General features: G+C 40.4%; 2 protein-coding genes across 5 annotated transcripts in view; both read right to left on the bottom strand.

Annotated features, from left to right (window-relative positions):
• Positions 1-15,638, bottom strand: part of MSRB3 (methionine sulfoxide reductase B3) — a 79,064-nt gene extending 63,426 nt beyond the window's left edge. For 2 of the 3 annotated variants that reach the window (XM_021547365.3, XM_031507898.2), the window contains exon 1: positions 15,438-15,638. In XM_021547365.3, the coding sequence (XP_021403040.3) occupies positions 15,438-15,638 (201 nt within the window). Of the gene's footprint in view, positions 1-15,424 lie in introns of all 3 variants that reach the window. The other variant, XM_021547366.2, reaches the window with a different exon arrangement.
• Positions 15,639-16,229: 591 nt separating this feature from the next.
• LEMD3 (LEM domain containing 3) overlaps positions 16,230-21,605 on the bottom strand; it is a 41,367-nt gene continuing 35,991 nt past the window's right edge. The window contains exons 11-13 of one of the 2 annotated variants that reach the window (XM_021547445.3): positions 19,160-19,265; positions 18,991-19,069; positions 16,230-18,765 (exon numbers count right to left, since the gene is read on the bottom strand). In XM_021547445.3, the coding sequence (XP_021403120.2) occupies positions 18,602-18,765; positions 18,991-19,069; positions 19,160-19,265 (349 nt within the window). In that variant the 3' untranslated portion in view covers positions 16,230-18,601. The other variant, XM_021547446.3, reaches the window with a different exon arrangement.

Raw genomic sequence — 21,605 nt, 5'->3', positions numbered from 1 at the left:
TTAAGAGATAGGCACACACTAGTCAGAGCGCCAGGCTCCCAGGCTCTTGTCAGGAATTCCTATGTCACTGGAAAAAACAAAGAGCAAAAAAAAATGCCACACTGAAGAAAGCCAAACAATGAGAAGTTAGAAAGAAGTAAAGGCCTGGGAGTCTACTGTACTCAAGTGTTAAATTAACAGTTTAATTTTTATCAGTATTTGTTTTGTAAAGTTTTTTTCAGTCCAGCAATAACTTTGAACAGTTGTTTTGCAAAGGGTTTGCTTATTTGTTTTGACACAAAGCAAACTATAACCGAATGTTTCCCTGACAAAACTTAGTGGATTATTTTGTATATATGTTTATTTCAGTTTTAACATTTGGATATTTATTTTATTTTATTTGGCTTTTGCTCACCTAAAGCTGCTGCCAGTCAGAGTCAGCAGACAGGACAGATCAACCCTCAGGAACTGCAGAAACAAAAGGTGCAGCCTAAAGAGAGAACCACATGAGCAAGTGTTTCAGTAGATCATGTGCCTAAACAATTATTTACTCCCTAGTCACTTTTCCTTAACACATTCTGTGCTAACACCAAAGACCTTGGCCTTTCCTGCTCTCTGCACTGCACTTGGTGGCTTTAAGGGACTTTCCTGTTTGCAGGTTTGACATGGTGTATGCTATGGTGTGGACAAAGGCAATGTTGAATAGCTTGTAAGAGATGTTTAATAAACCGTCATGAAGCTGCCAGCTGTGGCAGGAGACTGGAGTACAGGAAAACTTTTCAGCAGGGGCTGACTTCTGGTTATTTATCAGTGAAAGAAGGAGGGAAGAGTTCCAGTTCCTACTCCAATCCAAGATGTCTAATCCTGAAACTAGCACCCTTTGCAGTGTACAAAGCATTTTCGCGCTTATGTACCTCATTAGCTGGGCTGTCTTAGCCTCCCAACAGCCTGAGAGAACCATGAGGGGCCAGTCTTCAGCCCTCAAAAAAAACACACATTCTATGAATATGCATTTGTGCTTTATAATGATATTTTTTGACAACTGCATGTTTCAATGCACCATACTGCATTTGAAGCATTTGGCAAAAAATAGTAAAGGTAATTGACAAAAGCCTGGGAAAGGATAATTTAGATAAGATATTAGGAAGAAATTATTCACTACGAGAATAGTGAAACACTGGAGCAGGTTGCCCAGAAAAATGGTGAATGTTCCATCCCTGTAAGTCAAGGCCAGGTTGAATAGGGTTCTGAGCAACCTGGTCTAGTGGAAGGTGTCCCTGCCCACAACAGGGATTTTGGAACCAGATGATCTTTCAAGTCCCTTCCAACACAAACCATTCTGTGATTGTATGAAATTTACCTTTAAAGAGAGATTTTGCGCTCTGGATTTTCATGTGCTTGTTCATCTATTAAAAATGAAAACCAGGTGTCTTCAAAAGTTTGTGATTTGCTCTTTGCTATTAAAATGCCTTGTAAAAGATCTCTGTCTGATGAGAATAAAATACTTTAATCATTAACAGCTAGAATAACGAGAAGACAATTATAAATTCAAGCTTCTCAAAGACTTATTGAAGAGAAATAAAGCATTTTAAATTAAATTAATTGCATTAACCTTACAGGTCTACAGAAGTAGTGTAGCATATAACTTGCATGCTTGTCAGCATATATTCTCCCCCAATACAATATTAGCTTCTCAGTTACAGCCACAGAAATCTGAAATATTAGACATGAATTCCCACTTCACTTTTAAGACTCTCAGTTAAAGCATGTTCCCCTTAGCTGCTTGTGCTGGAATGTACAAACCAAATGGCAATTCTGACTACTTCTAGGAAGTTTATATTGTGCCCTGATAAAAGAGGTAATTACTGCCATACCTCATAATATTTGAATGGAACACCAGGAAATGTCAAGGTTTAAACTTGAAGGTAGTACTGTCATTAGAATGGAGCCTAAACAGTGAAGTTCAAAACCTTTTTATTTTCTTGAATTTTACATATTCTCTTATACTGGATTTTGTTCTTAAACCCTTCCCAGAGCAACTGAAACTCTAACCTAAAAAAACTTCCTGCAAAATGCACATAAGACATTTTCAAGTACCAGTTTGCCCACATATACTTTATGTGGGCAAACTGGTACTTGTGGATACTGTCAGATCCAGGTGTTTTAATGGCCCTTACTTATAGGAATCATCATTTGCAAAGCAACCAGACAAGTCACCAACTGTGGAGTCTATTCAGTGTTTCATAAGATGAAGTGTAGCAGTTGTCCCTGCACCTGCAGAGCCAGCAGGGCCGGAGGTGACAGACGCCTGCCTGGGCACAGTGAGCAGGACACACACCACGGCTGCACAAGCTCCAGGGGTGCACAGGGCCCTCCCCATCCTACGGCTTCCTCAGCTTCCTCACGGTGCCCACCAGCCCATCCTCCTGCTCCTGTGAAACAGACCAGTATATGGATGTCCTGAGGTATCCTTTTTATATTCTAGATGGGAAGCTTCAGCAGCTTCTGTTAATGGTGGGAGTAGGGAGGAAGAAGAAAAGTCTAAAGGTTGAGACCAGACAAAAAACAGATGAAAGCAGGAAAAGAGAATGAGCAAAAATGCTCATCTGCTCACACTGAGTCCCACTCTCTGATACATAATTGACAAGCATCACCTTACGGACTAATACCCTCCATACTTTATCCTTAGGATACATAAAGGCTCCTACTGAGGTGAATCAGAGATATTTTTAGGAGTTCAGCCTTTAGTCTGAGCTTTATTACCCAGACTTCAGTCATCCATGTAAGAGAGATGAGATTCCCACAACAGGTTTTAGATTATCATACAGCCTAATAGTATTACCTTTCCAATAAAATAATCATGAAAAATCTTGGAAAACAAACCAGATTCTGAAATCTCTGCACACAATTCAGCCTATCTCACTGATTCCAACTGCTAACACAAAGATATACTATGTGAGGAGGCACCATATATCTGTGTTTCCATTTGTATTAGAATGACTCTCCAGAATAGAAAAATTATTTATACTTATAAAAGAAAAACAATACATCTGAGAAGAAAATAAAGACATATATTTAATTTTCATCTAATTACCAAACGGAGGTAACATTCTCTCTATCAACAGCTGCCTAAAATAGAAAGCTCACTATCTCTCACAGGAATAAGCCTTTCTGTATGCTGAACTGGCCACTGCATTGTTCTCCTCTCCCACTAGCAAAAAAACAGTTTGGCAACAATGAGGTTGGTGTGACTAAAGCCCAAGGGTGTGTCCAGGGGCCAAATTTAAAAAGCCTGAGAAGTGAGAAGATAATCAAAACAAAATTAGTTTTTTAAGTTTTTGTATCCTCCCAAAAAACAACAAGGGGAAAGGCATATTAATGCCTCCCTGTTCAGCAACTGGCTCCCATGGACAAGCAAACTGCAGGCTTGATTTCTCCTTATTTTACTGCTAACATTTACACACAGCAGAGCAGTGATACTGATCCCCTCTAAACAACCAAAGGATGTGGCCCGTGGAGATGTGGAGAGCATCCATGCTACACTGAGTAGGAGCAGAGGAGGGAGGCAATTGTTTCTGCTTTAAGTAATACAGAAGAAGGTCCTTGCTTAAGGGACGCTCACTTGGTCCTTAGGGAGGGTAGTAAAATGGAAGGAGATTTCATTAATGTAGAGACAAGACAGCATAAGCCTTGTGAAAAACAGATGAAATGGGAAAAGAAAAACTGCAAAGAGACACAAAAAAGCAGTGTTCCCCATGAAGAGAAGAAAAAAGACAAGTAAGGAGCCCCCAAGCCTGGAATGAAAGAGAATTCTTGGCTAAGGGCAGAAACCAGTGAGTCTCTCAGTCTAGCAAGTGCATCTGTCATTTGGAAATTGTTTCCCAATAGTTATGACTGGCAATACTTCCCAAAGGAAAGTAAATATAGGTCAATTGGGATTCCCCTCCACTCCTGCTCCTCTCAGATCTGATGCACTAAAATAGTGCTGAGCTGCACTTCCATTTTCCCTGACTTGGTACCCTGCCAACATACAGCGCATTCCTTTTATGGCAGTGAGTTTATAACTACAACAGTTGTAAACTATTCTTAAATGGGTCTTTTCTGAGAATCACGATCCTTTCAACATCTTGAAAATTTTCTCATTTTTTCTTTTCCAGGCAGTCCTCTCCAGTACAGTGGTAAAGATTTAATTGCTTCCGGTCCTCAGATGATGAGATACAAGTGTTCTGGAAATAATCTTTTAATTGAACAATTCCTACTGGCAAGCCCAAAAGCTTTTTGTGTTGCACACCAATAAAGGATTCATTCTCAATACTAAAAGAAAAAAAATATTAAAATTTCTGGGTTACTGCTGTGAATAGAGCTATGTAAGGGGTACCCTAGCACTCAAAGACATGAAATCAATTTTTTTTTTGTTTGATTAGGTATGTCTCCCTCTCCACCATTATTTGCATTGTCAGGTTTACTAATACAGCAGAGATAACAAACCTTCTATTCTATTTTCAATTTGGGACAAATCCCATGCATCATGTTAAATACAACTTCCTTTTATAGCCATGAACAGAAGACCTTCAACAGAAATCTCTATTCTGCTATTCTGAAACACCTTTGTACTTAGCTTTTACTTTTCAATGAAAAAAAAAAAAAGACTAATTTTGAAGATTAAACAAACACATCATTTGGAATTGGCATTCTTTTAAATTGTGTTACACATTACTCTATAGCTCAGCAGATTTTTTCCTCACCTTACAAAGATTACTTGCCTGGGTAACAATACACAATAGATACATGACATGAGCAGTTTCTCCTAGGTAGAATATCTTATAAATGAAGCAAAGAGAAAGCTTCCAGCTAACTGGTACGACTTAAGCGGACTTCAAACTAACACAACAAAACAGTGCACTCTTCTGAAAAGAGCACGGTCTGGCTGGTTCCAGGGGGATGCGAGCAAAACAAACCAGCCCTGCAGGGCTTTGCTTGCTGAGCGCGCACTCCCGACCCGCAGGGCGCACACAGGCTGCGGGAGCTGCCGCTTCTGCTGCAGAGAACCTGAATTCTCAAACATCACAGACCACATACATTTGGTGACTGTCTTGCATGAGGCACTGTAAGGAAATGTACAAATGACACTTACTAGTCCACTGAAGGACATAAAGTCCCTGAACATATCAGAGAGCCCGAAGAGTTGTGGTTCCATTCCAAAACTGGATGGTTTTCCCCTCCAGTTTAATGAGTTCTCAGAGTAAAATCCGTACCAGGGAATAAGAACTCCCAACACTCCCTGCCACAGCAGGAAACTAAGGTACCCTCAATGGATGCCATGGAGTTATTACGGTGTATATATGAAATTACCAACAATCAGTAGGTCTATCGCCAGCAGATTTTTAAGATGTTTAAAACTCTTTTAATTGAAAAAGTAGTTAGTGCTAATATCTGTCTACATGCGTATATATGCATGTAATGTGCCTATAGATGTCATGCACCCTGCTAGAAAAATAAAGTTTCAGTGCAAAGGACACATTTGTCTTGGTTCTATAATTTCATTCATTCTGCATTCTTCAGCACAAACCATTTGAAAGCTGAATTATCTCCCTCTATCTGTATTATTTCCTACTTCAGAAAATATAATTTTTATATCAGATTCCGAACCAGACCTGAGTATCTTGTATTATGTAAAAACGTTTTTAAGTAAAGGGTTTGTAAAATTTAGTTATGATCTCTCTGTCAGATAGTATAACTTCATCTCAGAGCAATTCAGGTGGTGGTTTCTTTTTTTATCATCCCAGCTGCTATGAAAGCGTTCCGAGTTAAAGACACCATAGCTGCCAATCTCTCCCCAGCAGTCTCCCTTACATGGAAATTTTCCACGTGGCTTTCTCTACAGACCAGTACCGCTGCTCACCACCGAGCGGTGCCAGCTGCCTTTGATACCATCGCACACTGCACAGCCCCGGCAGCTGTCCTTCCAACAGCACGGGCGGGTCTACGCACATGTCAACAGAGCAAAAGCATCCTTTAAAAATGCGCCTTTGATCAGACAGATTGTGTCACGATGATATGCAGAGCAGTCTTATGAATATACATGAAAACCTCAGCCTTTCATCCAAAAATATTTTTTAAAAATGATAGCATATAGAAGGTCTGACATTGCACAAACAAAAACAGAAACAAAACAAAAAACAAACATAAGAGAATGCTCTACATTCTGCAACAGGAGCACTTATCATCCAAAAACCAAAGAACCTTTATGAAGCTGAGAAAAACCTCAAACGTCCAATACATAACAAAATAAAATACCATCAAGTAAAACAGAAACTCCTAAGTCTTCTCTTGTCAAGGTTGCACTTTTATTTTTTTGAATAGCAGTGAGAAGACACCACAACAAGTAGGGAAGGAGTGAGATGTAAGCTTTGAGTGAATACTGAATATCAATGACTGAAAAATGAGAGAGCAAGGAAAACTATTTCTGTCCTAATATGAATAAATTTAATTAAAATATAAAGACCACTTGGTTTTAAACCACTACCCAAATTTTCTGACTTTTAATAACCAGGATTATATGTACATATATGTACATTACCTGTATTTAGGTAATTACAGTGATTAAAACATTTATTCAAGACTGTCCTTCTTACAAGAGAAAATGTCATAGACCCATAGAATCACAGAATAAGTTGGGTTGGAAGGGATTTTAAAATCATCTGGTTCCAACTCCTCTGCCATGGACAGGAGCACCTTCCACTAGACCATGTTGGTCCAAAGCCCATCCAGTCTGACCTCAAACACTTCCAGGGATGGGGCATCCACAGCTTCTCTGGGCAGCCCCCTTCCAGTGCCTCACCACCTTCACAGCCAAGAATTTCTCTCTAATATCTAATCCAAACCTATTCTCTTTCAGTTTAAAGCCATTCCCCCTTGTCCTGTCACTCCAGGCCCCTGTAACAAGTTCCTCTCCTGCTCTCTCGTAGCCCCATCAGGTACTGGAAGGGGCTCTAAAGAGTCTCCAGAGCCTCTTCTTCTCCAGGCTGAACAAACCCAGCTCTCCCAGCCTGTCTTCATAGAAGAGGGGCTCCAGCCTCTTAAGAGCTTCCAAAGACAAACTTTTTCAATGGAAAATGCTATGTGGAATCTGTGAGCTGAATTGTGATTTTCATTCCAGTGCAATTTAAAAATCCACAAACCTTTAGGCATTCTAAAGCTATTTTCCAAATCTTGAACAAAAGATGTATTAATTCTAGCAAAACTTGCTTAAATTATTTCCCTTCTCTTCAAAGTGTCCAAAACATGAAGGTGTCTCTTCCACCTCTTTTAATTGATTGAAATTATTTATTAAACATTATATTTTTGTCAATCCACATTTCCCAGCCCTAAATGAATTCAAAAGGCAAAAAAATACTCATCTTACATCCCTCTAGCTGGACTTGCAATAATCATTCAAAACCTTTTCTGCAGGGCGAAAAACACTTACCTTAGGGGAAAAAAACCCATAAATACTTTCTCCTGCTCTGTTAAAGCAGACTTACAGCAGTGCCAGGCCTGGCAGCAGCCACACAGGCATGCATGGATCCCCGCCCAGGCAGTGCTGGTGCAGCTGGGGTGGCAAGGGCAACAATGCAGCCACCAACTTCGTTCTCCTCTTTTTTTAAACTTGGGTTACTTTCAAGACTTTGTAATTTAGCTTTCCTCTGGATCAATATTCTAAGATAAATGTTGATGTTCTCTTTGCATAATCTGTCCCTAAAAGTGACATCTGTTCCACTTCCTTCAGCAGAGGCAGCAGCAGGCACCTGCAGCAGCCCCCCCCACCGCCCACCACAGCCAGCTGTCAAGAATCTCATTAAGCATTGCCCCAAAATGCAGTTTGTTTCTGTCCTACTTGGACTTGTGCTCCAGAAAAAGAAAATCCTGCACTTAAACCATCAGTGCCCTTCTTTCCTCTTCATCCTGATATTTCACACCACTCTGAGACATTTGAAATTCCTCAGCAGCTCTGCCATGCCCCCAGACCTCAGAGGCTTGAAACCTCAGCAACTCAGCCTCCAATCCCAGGACAGTGTCCTTTTCCTGTAGTTCACTTCAGCACATTTCAGTGAGAGCCTTCAGCACCCCCAGTCAGGTTAAAACAATTAAGAATGTGCCAGCTCTATGTCCACCTGAAATATTTTTAAAATAATAATTACTGAATAGAATTCTGATATATTTGCTCAGTATGTTATTTTTACAGCCTTGGTATGTATGTACAGAAAAATTCACATTCTCTTACAGTAATCTATATGTTTGAATTCTGTGTAGCTGCTCAGCAAAGCAAGTAAGAAAATTAAAAAACCATAACCTATAATCAGTTAAGCCTATCTGCTAATTTCATACTTTGTAAAATAAGAAAATACAAAGAAAATAAAACCAACACATCAAATTATCAGGTTGTAAATAGAACTGTTTATAAAACAGCAGAGGAAATTGCCTGAAGTAGTTGCAGTGACTACTTTGAAACTTGAAATCTGTTGTGCAGACCTTTCTCTGAGCAAAACTTGTCACTGGAGATGCCAAAGTTACTTTTTTTTTTAAGTCTTTATCAAAGTCTATCAGGCTTTCCATCTCATTCTTAGGAACTGCACCTCAGGTACTACAGCAGCATAAATATGATACTATCAGAAATTAGGCATACTAATGTTGATCACTATATTCCAGGATCATGGAGCTGTCCTGTGTGCCTGAAACCTTTCCCTGAGGCTGCTCTTCTTCTTCTTCTGACAGATTAAGAAATTTATCCTAAGCATTTGGGAAACAAGGAGGGGAAATTTTTCAGAAATGAGCATGTACCTTGAAGGATTTTTGAAAGGATTTTGCCTTTACAAAATATCAAGAGGAAGAGGGTAATATCCATTTTTAAAAAGGAAGAAAAAACTGACTGGTGAATTATATGGCCATAAATTTATCTTCGATACACAGAAAGCTTTGGAAACAAAATACTAAACAATCCATAAACAGGCAATGAAAATTAGAGAGCAGTAAGCCACCATGATGGGCTTGCCAAAATCTAACCCCATAACTAACATACTTTTCTTCTTTCCTTGTACTCTACAGGCAAAAGGAAAGCAGCAAATCAAACAGACATCAAATGTAAAATACTTTTAGACAAAGCAAACTGGAAAAGCACTTTTCTTTCAGATCAAGGTCCTGTATCACAGGTGCAGAGCTGCTCGAATAAACACACTTGTTCAGCGCTTCTCCTATTGACCAGGGCCAAAACCCAACAAGAAGTCCTACTAAAACTGCATAGACACCAACCTGCAAGGAGTGTGAAACACCCTGAAGAGCTGAGCAGAACTCACAATGGTCTTAACAAATTGGAGAAATGGTCAAAAACCAGCAAGATAAAATTCAATGCAGTCAAGTACAAAGAATCACATTTGGACTTTAAAAGAAATCTTCAAATGCACAAAATGATCAAAAGTAAGAATGCTAGACTAGCAGCAATACAGCAGAAAAGGATGTCAAGTTTACAGTGACAATAAATTGAGCCAACAGTGTGAAACTACTAAAAAAAAAAAAAAAAGAGGCAGATAACAATCTGGAGTTTATTAAAAAAGAGAAACATAATACATAACAGGAGGAACTGGGGAGGAAGTCTGGTCTGCTCAGTAGCAGTGAGGTATCAGTTGGAATATGCTTCTGGTTTGGGGTGTAGGGCAGAGACAGTTGCGGGAAGCCCAGAGGAGAAGTAAAAATAAAAGAGTGGTTCAGAAAGCCAAATCCCTGCAAAAATTTTTAAGCACTTGCCTTGTTTTGTCTACAAGAGTGATTGTGGAAAAGGGATAATGCTCTGATAATCTTCTTCTCATCTTGAATAGCATTACGTCACTCAGCTATTACACTGTCTTTATTACTGCCACAGTTATTACTTGACTGTCATTAGAGCAAAATGTACTGGTCTGTAATTCATATGTAACTGAGCAACAGAAAGGGGTTGTTTTTCCAGACAGCTACCGTATTTTACATTTTAAGACTTCACAAGAAGAGCCTAGAGTCTTACAAAATATTGTAATCCTTCCCAGCATGGTTCAACAACTGCTGGAATAAATTTGTACAAACCAGCACCTCTCTCAAGTTCAGAGGTGAGTAGCAAAGCTGCCTTGTGTTTTTGGATGAGGGATGCCAGGTAGCAGTTTAGATAGCAGGAGCATATGGTGGGTCCTTTCCCCGGTAAGCCACTAATTTGCTAAAAGATCTTGCCCCTTTTGAGTGCTTGCCTTTGAGTAAAAGCAGGAGTACACAGAACAAGGACAGACAATTTGGTTTCTTTCATCAAAAGAGATGCTGAGGTGTGCTGTCTGCACAGTGTGTTTTTCCACCATGTACACACAAGAGCTGATGAAGCACTGATTTTGATTCTGAAAAACTGATTTTAATTCTGGGGGAAAAAAAAAAGATACAGTCTAAAAGTACATAGCAATTAAATATTAAGACTTTGATGAACAGGGGTGATTTTCCTTTTCTGCAGCCATTCAAAAGCAGAGATAATAATGCTATAGAAAACCCAAATAATTTTATTTGCAGAATTTCTGAATTTGCATCTCAGGGCTGTAACTTCACACAGTTGACTGATTCACCTCTACTTTTCCACCTGTCCCTGAGCTGGCAGCCAAAGTATCTGCTCCTGTCTTATTCCCATCTCTCTCTCACACTTGTGCTATGGCTACTGACAATGCTGTTGGTGTGCGAGCCCAGCCAATCTGACCTGCAAGCCCTGGTTTCAGCATTGTGCAAACTGGATCAGTGCACTATTGAATCACCCATTAGTACAAATTTGACTTGAACTAGAGTGTAAGCTCTGATTGTTCATTATCAGGGCACATTAGGATGGATCTGCATTGGTTTTATGTTGAATAAAGCTTCCTCCCAGCAGCAGGATGGTGACAATCTGACCCAGGTGGCAAAGCCTGCTTGTATATTCAACCATTTTTCTTAGCAACTGAGCGACTTTGTATCAAGCCAATGCTTGCTCCTGAACCAGCTGCAGGAAGGCCAAGGCCAGACTTACTGTGCTGCATGAACTGAAAGACTTCCACACATCTATGTGGCTCCCACATAGCCCACCTTGAAGGTCCTAGTTGTTAAAATCATCTACAGTCTCTGTGCAGGCATCTGGAATAGCCTTGCCTGCAGATTTCCCTGAGAATCATGCACTGAGGAATGGAGAGGAACAAGAACAGGGCAATCCCTCAGCCAGAAGGAACGTTTTGTTGGCTATTTCCTTTTGGCAACAACTGGCATGGATCACTTCCCCAGGAAGCTGCTAAGGTTCCATGTGTTTAATTTTTTTTCCATTTTCATTGTGTGGTGAGAGTGAAAGTGGTGGCATTTGGCAGCTACATTCCATCAGCACTATTGTTACTCCCTGGTGGTAGGGATTTGTTTTCCATCAGGTGAAACGCAAAGGCGTTGTCCCCTTTTGGAAGGATACAGAGCTAAAGAGACCCATGGGGAAATACTTCCAAATGCCATGCATGACATTACTCTTTAAATTTCTTGGATGAGGTAACACTTCCCAACAAAACAATGTTTTAGCACGCTATGTACATTTTGCTAAGCTGCTGCCCACAGTTCAAAGAAATCATCAATCTTTATGTTCAGATGCTACTGAAAGGAAAAAGCAAACTGGGGACCTCTGCAGAAATCCTGTCCTTAGGCTTTGTCTGTGCAACACTCAAAAGCTGAATCATGTTTAAATCCAAAACTTTCTGGAAATAAAGAAATACTTATGTTATAAATTATTTTACAAAACAATGCAAAACTGTAATTTAAGTCTGTGAGGACAGCAAAACTGTGTTAGCACCTTATAAGTGTAAGCATTGTTCTTGCCTGTTTTGGGCTAGTATTGTTCAGTTCCTCAGATCTTAAAGTCCTTATTGCAAAAAGCCTCTTTATTCCCAGTTCCAGTTGCAAGATTGTGTGGTTTTCAGATAATGCTGAATTGAGGTTGCTAAATGAGAACCAGAAGGCTGGAGCTAAGCAGATAAATTATAATTTCCAATTACCTCACCATAAATGGGGTTCCCAAAGAATTCTTCTACCCTATTTTCACACAAAAAATACAGGTCAGCATCTTCACAGACTAAAGACACAAAAATCCTTGTTAAAATAAACAATGACATTCTTCAACTTCTGGTAGAAATTAATAATGCAATATGTGTTTCCTTCCTTTTCTTAAGTGGTTAGTTGAAAATTACTTTAAAAACACTGCTAGTTGGTTATACATTCACAAAATACCAGAGAGAAGGACTTAAATCTTTGCATTTGTACTTTTTTTTTTGTTAAGCTAGTACATATTAATAGCTCACTGAGAACCAAAGATCCTTCTGAGGGAAATGGAGCCTCTGAAAAAATAACAATAAATCCTACCAAAGCAAGGTGAGTAAGGGAAGGGAAAGTTATCCTGTAGCCACTTCTACTCTATGAAAAAAAAAAAAAAAAAAAAAAAAAGCCAAAAAAGCTCTCAAGTTTTTTGTTGTTCTGTTTAAAAGACCTCTGTTTTGTGTGGAGAAAATAACCTTGAAATACCTCCATATATGGACATGATTACTCCCGAGCAAGAAATACCCTATTTCTATCTAACCTTGTGGTTTGTTCCAAAATAAGCATACATACCAACTTCAGAGTTACTCAGGGAAAGATAAATCCACACCTGACTTTATTCAACAGTAATTCCTAACTACAATGTCATAAACACACCAGGAATGGGAGTCTTCTGGCTAAGGAACCCTTAAACTAGAGCTAGACCCAGCTATAATTAGGCCAATGTTTATCCCACTTTCCTATCAGTTAAAGCCTCCATAGCTTAAGTTCATACGTAGCCTGGCTGCTACCCAAACTGCAGTTTTTAATGAAAAAAAAAAAAAACAATAAAAAGGGGAAAATAAGGTCATTTTCCCTACCAATGACTAAAATATAATGCTGCATGTAGCTTAAGAGTTGCTCTGTAATGAGGACACACTCACTTGAATTATGCAGCTCAACAAAGCTATCTCCAAATTGGATGGCTTTACTGCATTGCTGGCTTGTAGCAATGCCAGTCAGATGCAGACAGGCAGACTTCTTAACCTTCTGTCTGAGAAGATTAAATCCTTAACAGTGTGTTTTCTTCTCTCCCCCTAGTCACTCGTATTACCCCATCTTTTAAAATAAGTAACAAAAGAACAATTAACAATCCACCTAATAAAGAAAGTCTGTTTTCTATCATTTCTAATGTAATAAATAGGTGGATCTCCAATGATACAGAAACAAGTATCAGCTTACAAAGCTGACAAAACATGAGTAGGTAAACAAGATCCTCCCATACCTTCATAAATAACAGGGCAAAGGACCAAATATCTCCCACACGTGCAAGCTGTCCCTTACCAAACAGCTGTAAGGAATTCTTATGGTATGTACAAACAAAAAATAAGAAATTCTTACGGTATGCACTGACATAAACATCTGAATTAACTAACCCCTGTGAGAGCATGAAACTGCTACCACTTGGAAAAATGAGCAAGGTCATTCAGTCAAAAGAATTTATTTTTGTCTAGGATCAACTACTTTATATGGCTTTGCTACCAAATATAGAAACATTACCCCATCTACAAAGGCGCTATTTTTAAAGATTGTTCTTTTGGAAGAAAAATAGAATTGTTTTTTCTTCCTAAAAGATCATTCAAAATGTGTATTATTAAGATCCAAGGTACATGAGATGGAAAAAGAACTGATCAACCACATTCTGGACCAACCATATTCTATATATTGTTTAACTCCACTAATTTTACCAGTTTTAACAAAGCAATGCAGAACTTTATTTTTTTAAAAATCCTTTTTATATCTCAGAATTCTAGGATAATTTAGTAAATTTGGTTAAGCTGCTAACCCAATTTAATTCCCTACATAAATTTTAAAAGACAGTTGAAAAATACTGTTCTAAAATAAGCCACGTCTAAAATGAGGCAGAAGATTCTTTTAGAAACTATGAGCAAACGTCTGATTAAGATGACAAGCCACATGGAAACTACTCCCAGAATCAGACTCAAAGGGCACTGTTACCAACCAAATTTGGCAGACAAGGAACCATGACGAACTGCAAAGGCACGCAGCAACGTAAAAAAAAGTTGGGAATCATCAGCAAATAAGACAGAAAGCACTTGTGTCTACTCATCAAGGGCAAGAACATAAGCAGGACGAATTCAAAGCATTAAATTCTGGATTCAGATGAGTAGCACTGTGACACAGTGGGAGTGGAGATCGCTGTTCCATTTACAGGTGACTTGCCATAAGAAGCCGTATAAGTACGGCAAAGTATCAGGCTAGTGCAGATTTCTCATTCTGACTTCTGTGTGCCCAGAGGGCACATCTTCAGAATGGTTTTAATCGCAACAACGGAGAAAGAGCTAAAAGCATGACATATGTAATGTAAAGCTCTATACTTTCTTAAATGCTGTGTTTAGGGTTAGAACACTTACAGAGACTACCTTACAGCATTTATCACTAACAGTTGACTTTCAGCCTTATCTGTAGATATCTACTGTTAGATTTGGCATTTTTAATACACAGCTATGCTTGTTTAAGATCACTGTGCCTTCAGACAGTCTTTGAGCTAAGAGGGTGATGACTGAAAATTCAGCTCAAGCAGGAAGGACAGAATTTATAGCTAATTTGTCAAATACTACAGAAAGCTTAATTAAGTCTCATTTCTGTTTCCAGGAATATTACAATGCACCAAGAACAGCTACATCAACTTGGGCAGGGGACCATAAGATATAAATTATACTTTATCTTTTACATCAATTGCGTCTGTCAGAATAACAACACCAAACAAACCTAGTCAGCGAATACACTGAGCTTCCTCAGAAAAAAACACAAGCAAATTCCGAGCTCACTTGTGAAGCTTAAGCTTCTTTTTTGACCTAGCGCTGCACAATTTACCGCGAGCTGGGGGTCGCGGCTGAGCTGAACTCGTTACGCACTCGGTGGAGCGCTGCTTCCCCGAGCCAGCTACTCCGCTGCGCGCCCCGCTCGAGCCAGGCGCTCCAGCGCAGGACGCCCGGAGCCAGGCGCTGCGCCGCGCCGGCGTCCAGGCGCTGCGGTGGCCACGGGAACGGCACAGCCAGGATGCGGCCGGGATGCGGCGCCGACGAGTGCTGTAAAGGGTTCGCTCCGTGACACGGGGACCGACCCGAGCGACCCCCGAGCGCAGCCCCGCTCTCGGCCGCCAGCAGGGCCCGCGGGGTCCCCTCAGCACCGACCCGCTCCCCTCCGCTCCCGCAGCAGCCCCGGCAGGTGCGGCCCGGCCCGGCCCGGCCCCCCGCGCCGCCGGGGCCGCTCCTCCCCTCGCCCCCGCCGTAGCCCCCGGCCCGCCCTCCCCGCGGCACGGCAGCGGGGGCCGCTGAGGAGGCGGGGGGCCGGGCGCAGCTCCTACCTGCGGCTCCTACCTGCGGCTCCTGCGGCGGCCGCCAGCGCCAGGCAGAGCGCGGGGAGCAGCGGCGGCGGCGCAGCGCGCATGGGAGCGGCCCGGGGGAGCGAGCGAGCGGCCCCGGCCCCCCCGCCCCGCGGGAGCGCAGTGACGGGCCCGCCGCCCGGGGAGCATGACGGGAAATTCCTGGGCACCGGCGGCCAACGCCAAATATGAACATGGAGCCGGAGACTCCCGCCGCACGCCCGGCGCGACCCGGCAGCGCGGGGAGGCGGCCGGGCCCTGCCCCATCCCGCCGCCGCGGCGCGGCCGAAGCGCCCCGTCCCAAAGGGTTAAAGGGTGCGCTTCGGGCAGCCCGACGAAGCGCCTCCTCGCTCCTTTAAAGAGACGTTCCTGCAGTTCCAAGAGCCCCGGCCGGAGCGCTCTGGCCGAGCGGAGCCAGCGCTGCCGTGACCCTCGGCTGCCTGCGCGGCGCCGGCCGGGAGCGGGGACAGCAGCGCCGCAGCGGCTCCGGCTCACGGCTCCCACCCGCAGCCAGCTCCTCACTTTAGCACCGGCCCCGAAGCTAAGAGCGCGCTCAATGCCCACCGTGCCTAGCTTCCAAAAAGGAGGGAACTGAACGACATCGAACTTCCTCCTCCTGCTGCTCTTCCACACGCGACACGTATATGTATGCGGGACAAATGAATGTAAATCATGGACTTACACAGCCTTCTTTGTTCCTCCTACGCCCCCAAACCTTGAACCTGTCGCTAAAACAGTTCTCAAAAAAGAGCAAGATAATGACAGGAAAAAAAGCCAACCTCTTCCGTTACTCTATCAAAATTGCTTTAATGACTCTTTGTACCTAACAATACCAGAAAGAGGACGAAAGCACAAGGTTAAAGGCTTTTCACCCCTGTCCCTTAACAGGGGGAGACAACAGAGCATGTCCACGACTTGGGAAGCAAGGTAATGTCTCTGTGTACAAAATCAGGACAAAAGTCAAGCTGACAGTTAAGTGAAACTCGGCTCTGTGTGTCAGCTCATAGCAGCACCTGTTCACCTAACAAATACTAAGAACTAGTTACATGGCTGCTGTAACAAACCAGTTTCTCCCTCCACCCCAGATAAGAAAAACATTTGAGTCAGAGACACCCAAATATCTAGAAGGTGAGACACATATAAAAACCCCTAATAAACCTTTAATTCGAGTTTGGTTTGGTTTTTTTTTTTGTTTGTTTTTACAGGATAGGGTGACAAGTTACAACAAACATCTGATTTTTCTCAAATGTTCTGATATTATACATATTCACCTGTCTTGCAGGAAGGGATTATCAGTCAACTTAACAGTTTAGGTAAAATAAGCTGCATAATAGTACATATTACAATTAAAATGTACAGTGTTTACAAGAAATATATCTTAGAAGCAAGATAGATGCATTTGCATCGAGGCGACCTTTTAAAATGCCACAGCTATTTTTACATTCACTCTTGCAACAGGTCACAAGATGGGGTCACTAAGGTCAGGTTAACAAATCACTATGATGCACATCAAATACAACAAAATTAGTTTATATACATATATATAGTACATATACATGTATATTATACATATACATATATGTATATAATAAAACTCATCAAAAATCTACCAGACCTGGCACAATCTACTTACCCATCAAAAATATGTACTTGTCCTTGGTAAGTAGAATTCTGCATGGCTGATTATATATTATATATACTCATTCATTAGCATCTGAGACATAAAACCGAGGATTTAAAATTTTTCGGTTAACAAACTTTCCAATAATAAACATGGTGCCCACAAAAGCACAAAGGTAAGGCACAATAGGATTTCCTGTTGCAAAATAGTGTGCATCATGTTTACTTAGCTGTAAGAAAAACGTGCATTATTTGTGCAAGTTCATGCTGCAGATCCATCATATCTACAAAGTAAAGTGAGTTTCAGTAAAACTTGTGGGACTGGTATGTTTCCAGTCTCACCTCCTACAGGATGCTGGATAACTAGGTAAAATGGTTGTAGAAGTGGGGATTAGTAAAGCCAATAATCTTAGATTTGCAACTAAGCTTCTCAGCAACAATTTTGTACTTCTAGGTAAACATTAGTAAATTTACAAGCTTGGAATCACAAGATTTATTGTCAGCTGCACTAGTTTGCATGAGCCAAAATTGTTGCAAGGAAGGAATTTAAAATTTTAACATATAAATGGAAAATTAAAACATGTTATAATATACCGGGAATGTCATTTAATCCAATGGTATTTTGTCACAGTCCTGACACTTGTAATAATAAATACAGCTTTTCACAAAATATTTTCCAATATCTGCCAATTGCTTCTTTATTGCTCACAAATTTGAATTCATTACAATTGGTATCAGACCTTTCACACAAAATCAGTCAGGTATTTTATATAAAACCTATAAAAGATATTTAACCTGTATCCAACACTTTTAAGTATTTGGCCTCTTGTCATGGTACAGCCGAAACCATATAAAACAATAGGTTTTGAATAAAATAGGAAGCTTATTTGCTGCTTTGACGCAGACATCCTCACAGAACACAACCCTTTTTGCCACCACCAGCATTTACATTTATATACAAAACCCAGTACATCTGCAATCAGTTCATCTTCCCTCACACTGATATGTAACCACTAACGCCAAATTCATTTTCCCCATACCCCAGCTGCAGAAAAAGATTCTTATATAGCAACAAGAAACTAATATTGATTGAATTATTTTTTTTAACTTATTCACCATCAGGAACTGTTGGTTGCTTGTTACAAAATACCCACAAGATTATTTCACAGGAAACTATGGAAATACAGGAAGTCTTCTTTTCTCCATGCTTTTGTATTATCAAAAACACTTCTTGGTGCAAAAATACGTCACCACATCTGCAAATGTATAATGAAATCAGTATTCCTCATGCAAAACTTAAATGCATTGGTTTACTATAGCCCCGGAAAACTTTGTGAAACAACTTGTTTTTTCTCTTTTGTCAGCTCAGTGTTACTGCCTCAATGCTAAGTCCCTTTGGAAACAAGACTTCTGGAACTTTCAAACTTTTATTTAACTCTTTAAAGTATTACATACAAAAAGCACTAAAAAAGGAAGACAGCGGCCAAACAGGAACATTCCTGTTGCAAGTAACAGTCCTAGCAGTTGTAGAAAGTTTTCTCAGGAACTTCCCTGAGAATTAGTTGTGCCTGTCCGAAGACGCAGATGTGACATAGAGTTCATGTGTTTGTTTGATGGCTTCAGTGGAGTGTTACAAGTAAGAGCCTGGGGAAAACGATGATGATACCGATCTAGTCGCAGGTATTTTACTGTTACCAGCTTTCCTACAAGGCAAAGAAACAGGAAGAGAGAAACCTTCTAGTTCAGTATTACTGCATTTTGCTTCATGATGTAAAACACAAATATGTCGTTACATCAAAATTAGTTTACCAGTTTTTTCTTTTACAGCTTAATATTTTAGATACAAAACATTTCACCACTTAAAAGAACTCCAACTGCACCCATAGGTAATTTGTATCCACGTTTTGTTATAAACTCCCATTCCTTACCATCAAACCAAGAGCCATGTAATGCCTTGAAAGCCTTTCCAGCATACTCCGGGGAGAGACACTTGACATATACACAGCCCTAAGTAAGAGAAAGAGGGATTTGAGTTTTTTGCAAGCCCATCTGAAAAGGATGAGCAAAGTATTAAGATGTTACTGGAAAGACACTCGCCTCACGTGAATTTTTGTCGACGGCAATATGTACAATTCCATCATTATCACTGCACTTCTCCAAGATTGCTTCTTGAATTGCTAGATGCCAGTGATCACCTATTTCCCTAGGCAAACAATGGAAGATTTAAGGGATAACGTAATTTTTTAAACATTCACAACATTCTCATACTTCCCTACTGAGTCTGGTTTCTCTGTAACTTTACATAATTTTTTGGTAAATGCCTCTGGGACAGATTAAGTACTTTTCCTACTGAATACACTGTAAATTGGCTCCTATAGTCCACTTCAGAAAATTCAATCCTACAATTCAAAAGGAATAACCTCTGTTTGGGGAGTGGGGTGTTGTCCTAAAATGGGCTTATCCAAGTGGTGCTTTAGACTGATAGTTAAAGAAACTTTTACTGCCTTGCACAGTAAATGTCTAGAACACAGAAAGCCTGATGCTGTGATGTGAGGATTCACAACGTACAAGTGGACAAGTTGGACAAGCTGCTCCATCGATATGATTCCTCCATGACTTTTGGCAGTAGAAAGATATTACTTGCTGTGCTAACATTAATAAAAACAAGTTAACCAGTATATTCCCAGATAATTCCCAAGTCAAGAAAAAAAGACCTGTTTCATGGGGCTGCTTCTAACAGCTACTGGTGTATTGCTGAAAGGAATTCAGTAATTATTGTTAGTGTACAGACACTCTAAGAGCAGCTAAAACTAGTTTTGTTAAACATACCTTGCACCCAACAGCAAACGTCAAAACAATACTTGAGAATCTAATCACAGACTGATACATCCTGTGTTTTAGGTGGATGAAAGTATTCATCCCTTTCAGGTCTGGAACAAGAACATAAGCCTCCTTCCTCTAATGACACAAGCAGATTAATAATACAGTTTGTCTTGCACTGAGGGCTTTGGACTTCTGTTTGTGTTTTCTTTAAGATAACTCCAAGGGTATGATAAAAACTATTTCCTTAAGTCCTCTGAAAGACAGCTCACAGAAGAAGCATGCACTAGGAAGTACAATATGGAATTGGATGAAGTATCCCACTATGAACATAATCCAGCAGTCCAGTAATGGAGCCAGGTCAACTTCCAAAAGAAAAAGTCTACAGAAAGTCAGTGTATTAGAAGTTGCAATGCTCAAAATAGCTGACTGGACATAAGCATTAAAGTCAAGTGCCAAAACAGAACACCTCCTAGTCTATAAATGTGGAGGATTTTTAATGCACCTGTTGGGCATGGACTGGGTCAGTACTGAAAAACACTGAAGCTTACAGCAAAGATATAGGCTAAAATGGGAGATTGTTCTGACAAAGCAACATCTCAGTAATTAGTTCCATTAACAGCAGACATTTTGAACTGCTAACATTCTGAAACAGGAAAGTAGCCAATACAACATACCAATAAAAATTCCTGAAGTAAAGCTTCAGGAATGGACTTCTTTCAGTACCACTCTGACTAACCAATACAGCTCACAAAGACTCCTTTGAAGCAAGGACAATAAGGATATTGGTATCACTTAAAATTCTCTGCAAATCTCATGTTTTAAGAACCCCTAAAATTTCAGTCTTGCTCACCCTACTGCAACCTGAAAATTATTATAGAAGCTACAGAAGCTGGTGTCTTTGACCAGTCATTAAATCTTAAAGACATTGAGAAAAGGTTTTTGGAGTACTTCTCTATGCTAGGGGTAACATGGTCTTCAGGAAATTAACTAATAGCTTTTCAGTTAATAAGGCAAGGAACTAACGTGGCTAGAAAAAAGGCTGAAGAAATACATCCAAACTTTGCAATCACTTGTGTCTGTACTCTGATGTCCTCCCCTGTTTCCTGTCCTAATCAATAGGTTGTATTATTGAGGTAGCATCTCACATGTACCCTGTAAGACAAAACATCTGTATTTTTCCCTTGTATAATCACATTAAGGAATAATTTACTCCAGAGAAGTTACTGGAGTCCCTGTATCTCTTTACAGTGGACAAAAAGACTAGAAAGCATGGACAGGATTATCAGGCATAACCTATGTGTTAGTTCCCAACTCCTGTGATGATCTAGTCCAAAGGGGATATAACAAAATAGTGGAGCAGATGAAGATTTAAAAGACTACAAAATTTTTTTTTTTTCCCTTAGCTCTTGGTACATGAAACAAGGCTTTTTACTTATTCATGAACAGTACATACTTCAGAATTATGAGAATTACATGAGCATTAGAAGCCAGGATGCAGCACTAATTTGGTCCCACTACAAAAACCCATTTGCTTCAAAATTAGGCAGTCACAGTGCCATAATGTAATAAGTGATTTAAATTCAGCCTTTTAAATGCAAACTGTGCAAGCTCTGTAGCAGTCCAAATACTCCAGAATATTGAACAATACTTAAAAAACTTACAATCTGTTGTCAGGCCACGAGTCTCCTCTGTCAGCTGATACAATTGAACATTTACAAAT

The sequence above is a fragment of the Lonchura striata genome, chromosome 5, assembly GCF_046129695.1.
Source record: "Lonchura striata isolate bLonStr1 chromosome 5, bLonStr1.mat, whole genome shotgun sequence".
NCBI lineage: Eukaryota > Metazoa > Chordata > Aves > Passeriformes > Estrildidae > Lonchura > Lonchura striata.
Note: the sequence above shows the minus strand (reverse complement) of the source record. Positions and strands in the feature narration are given on the sequence as shown.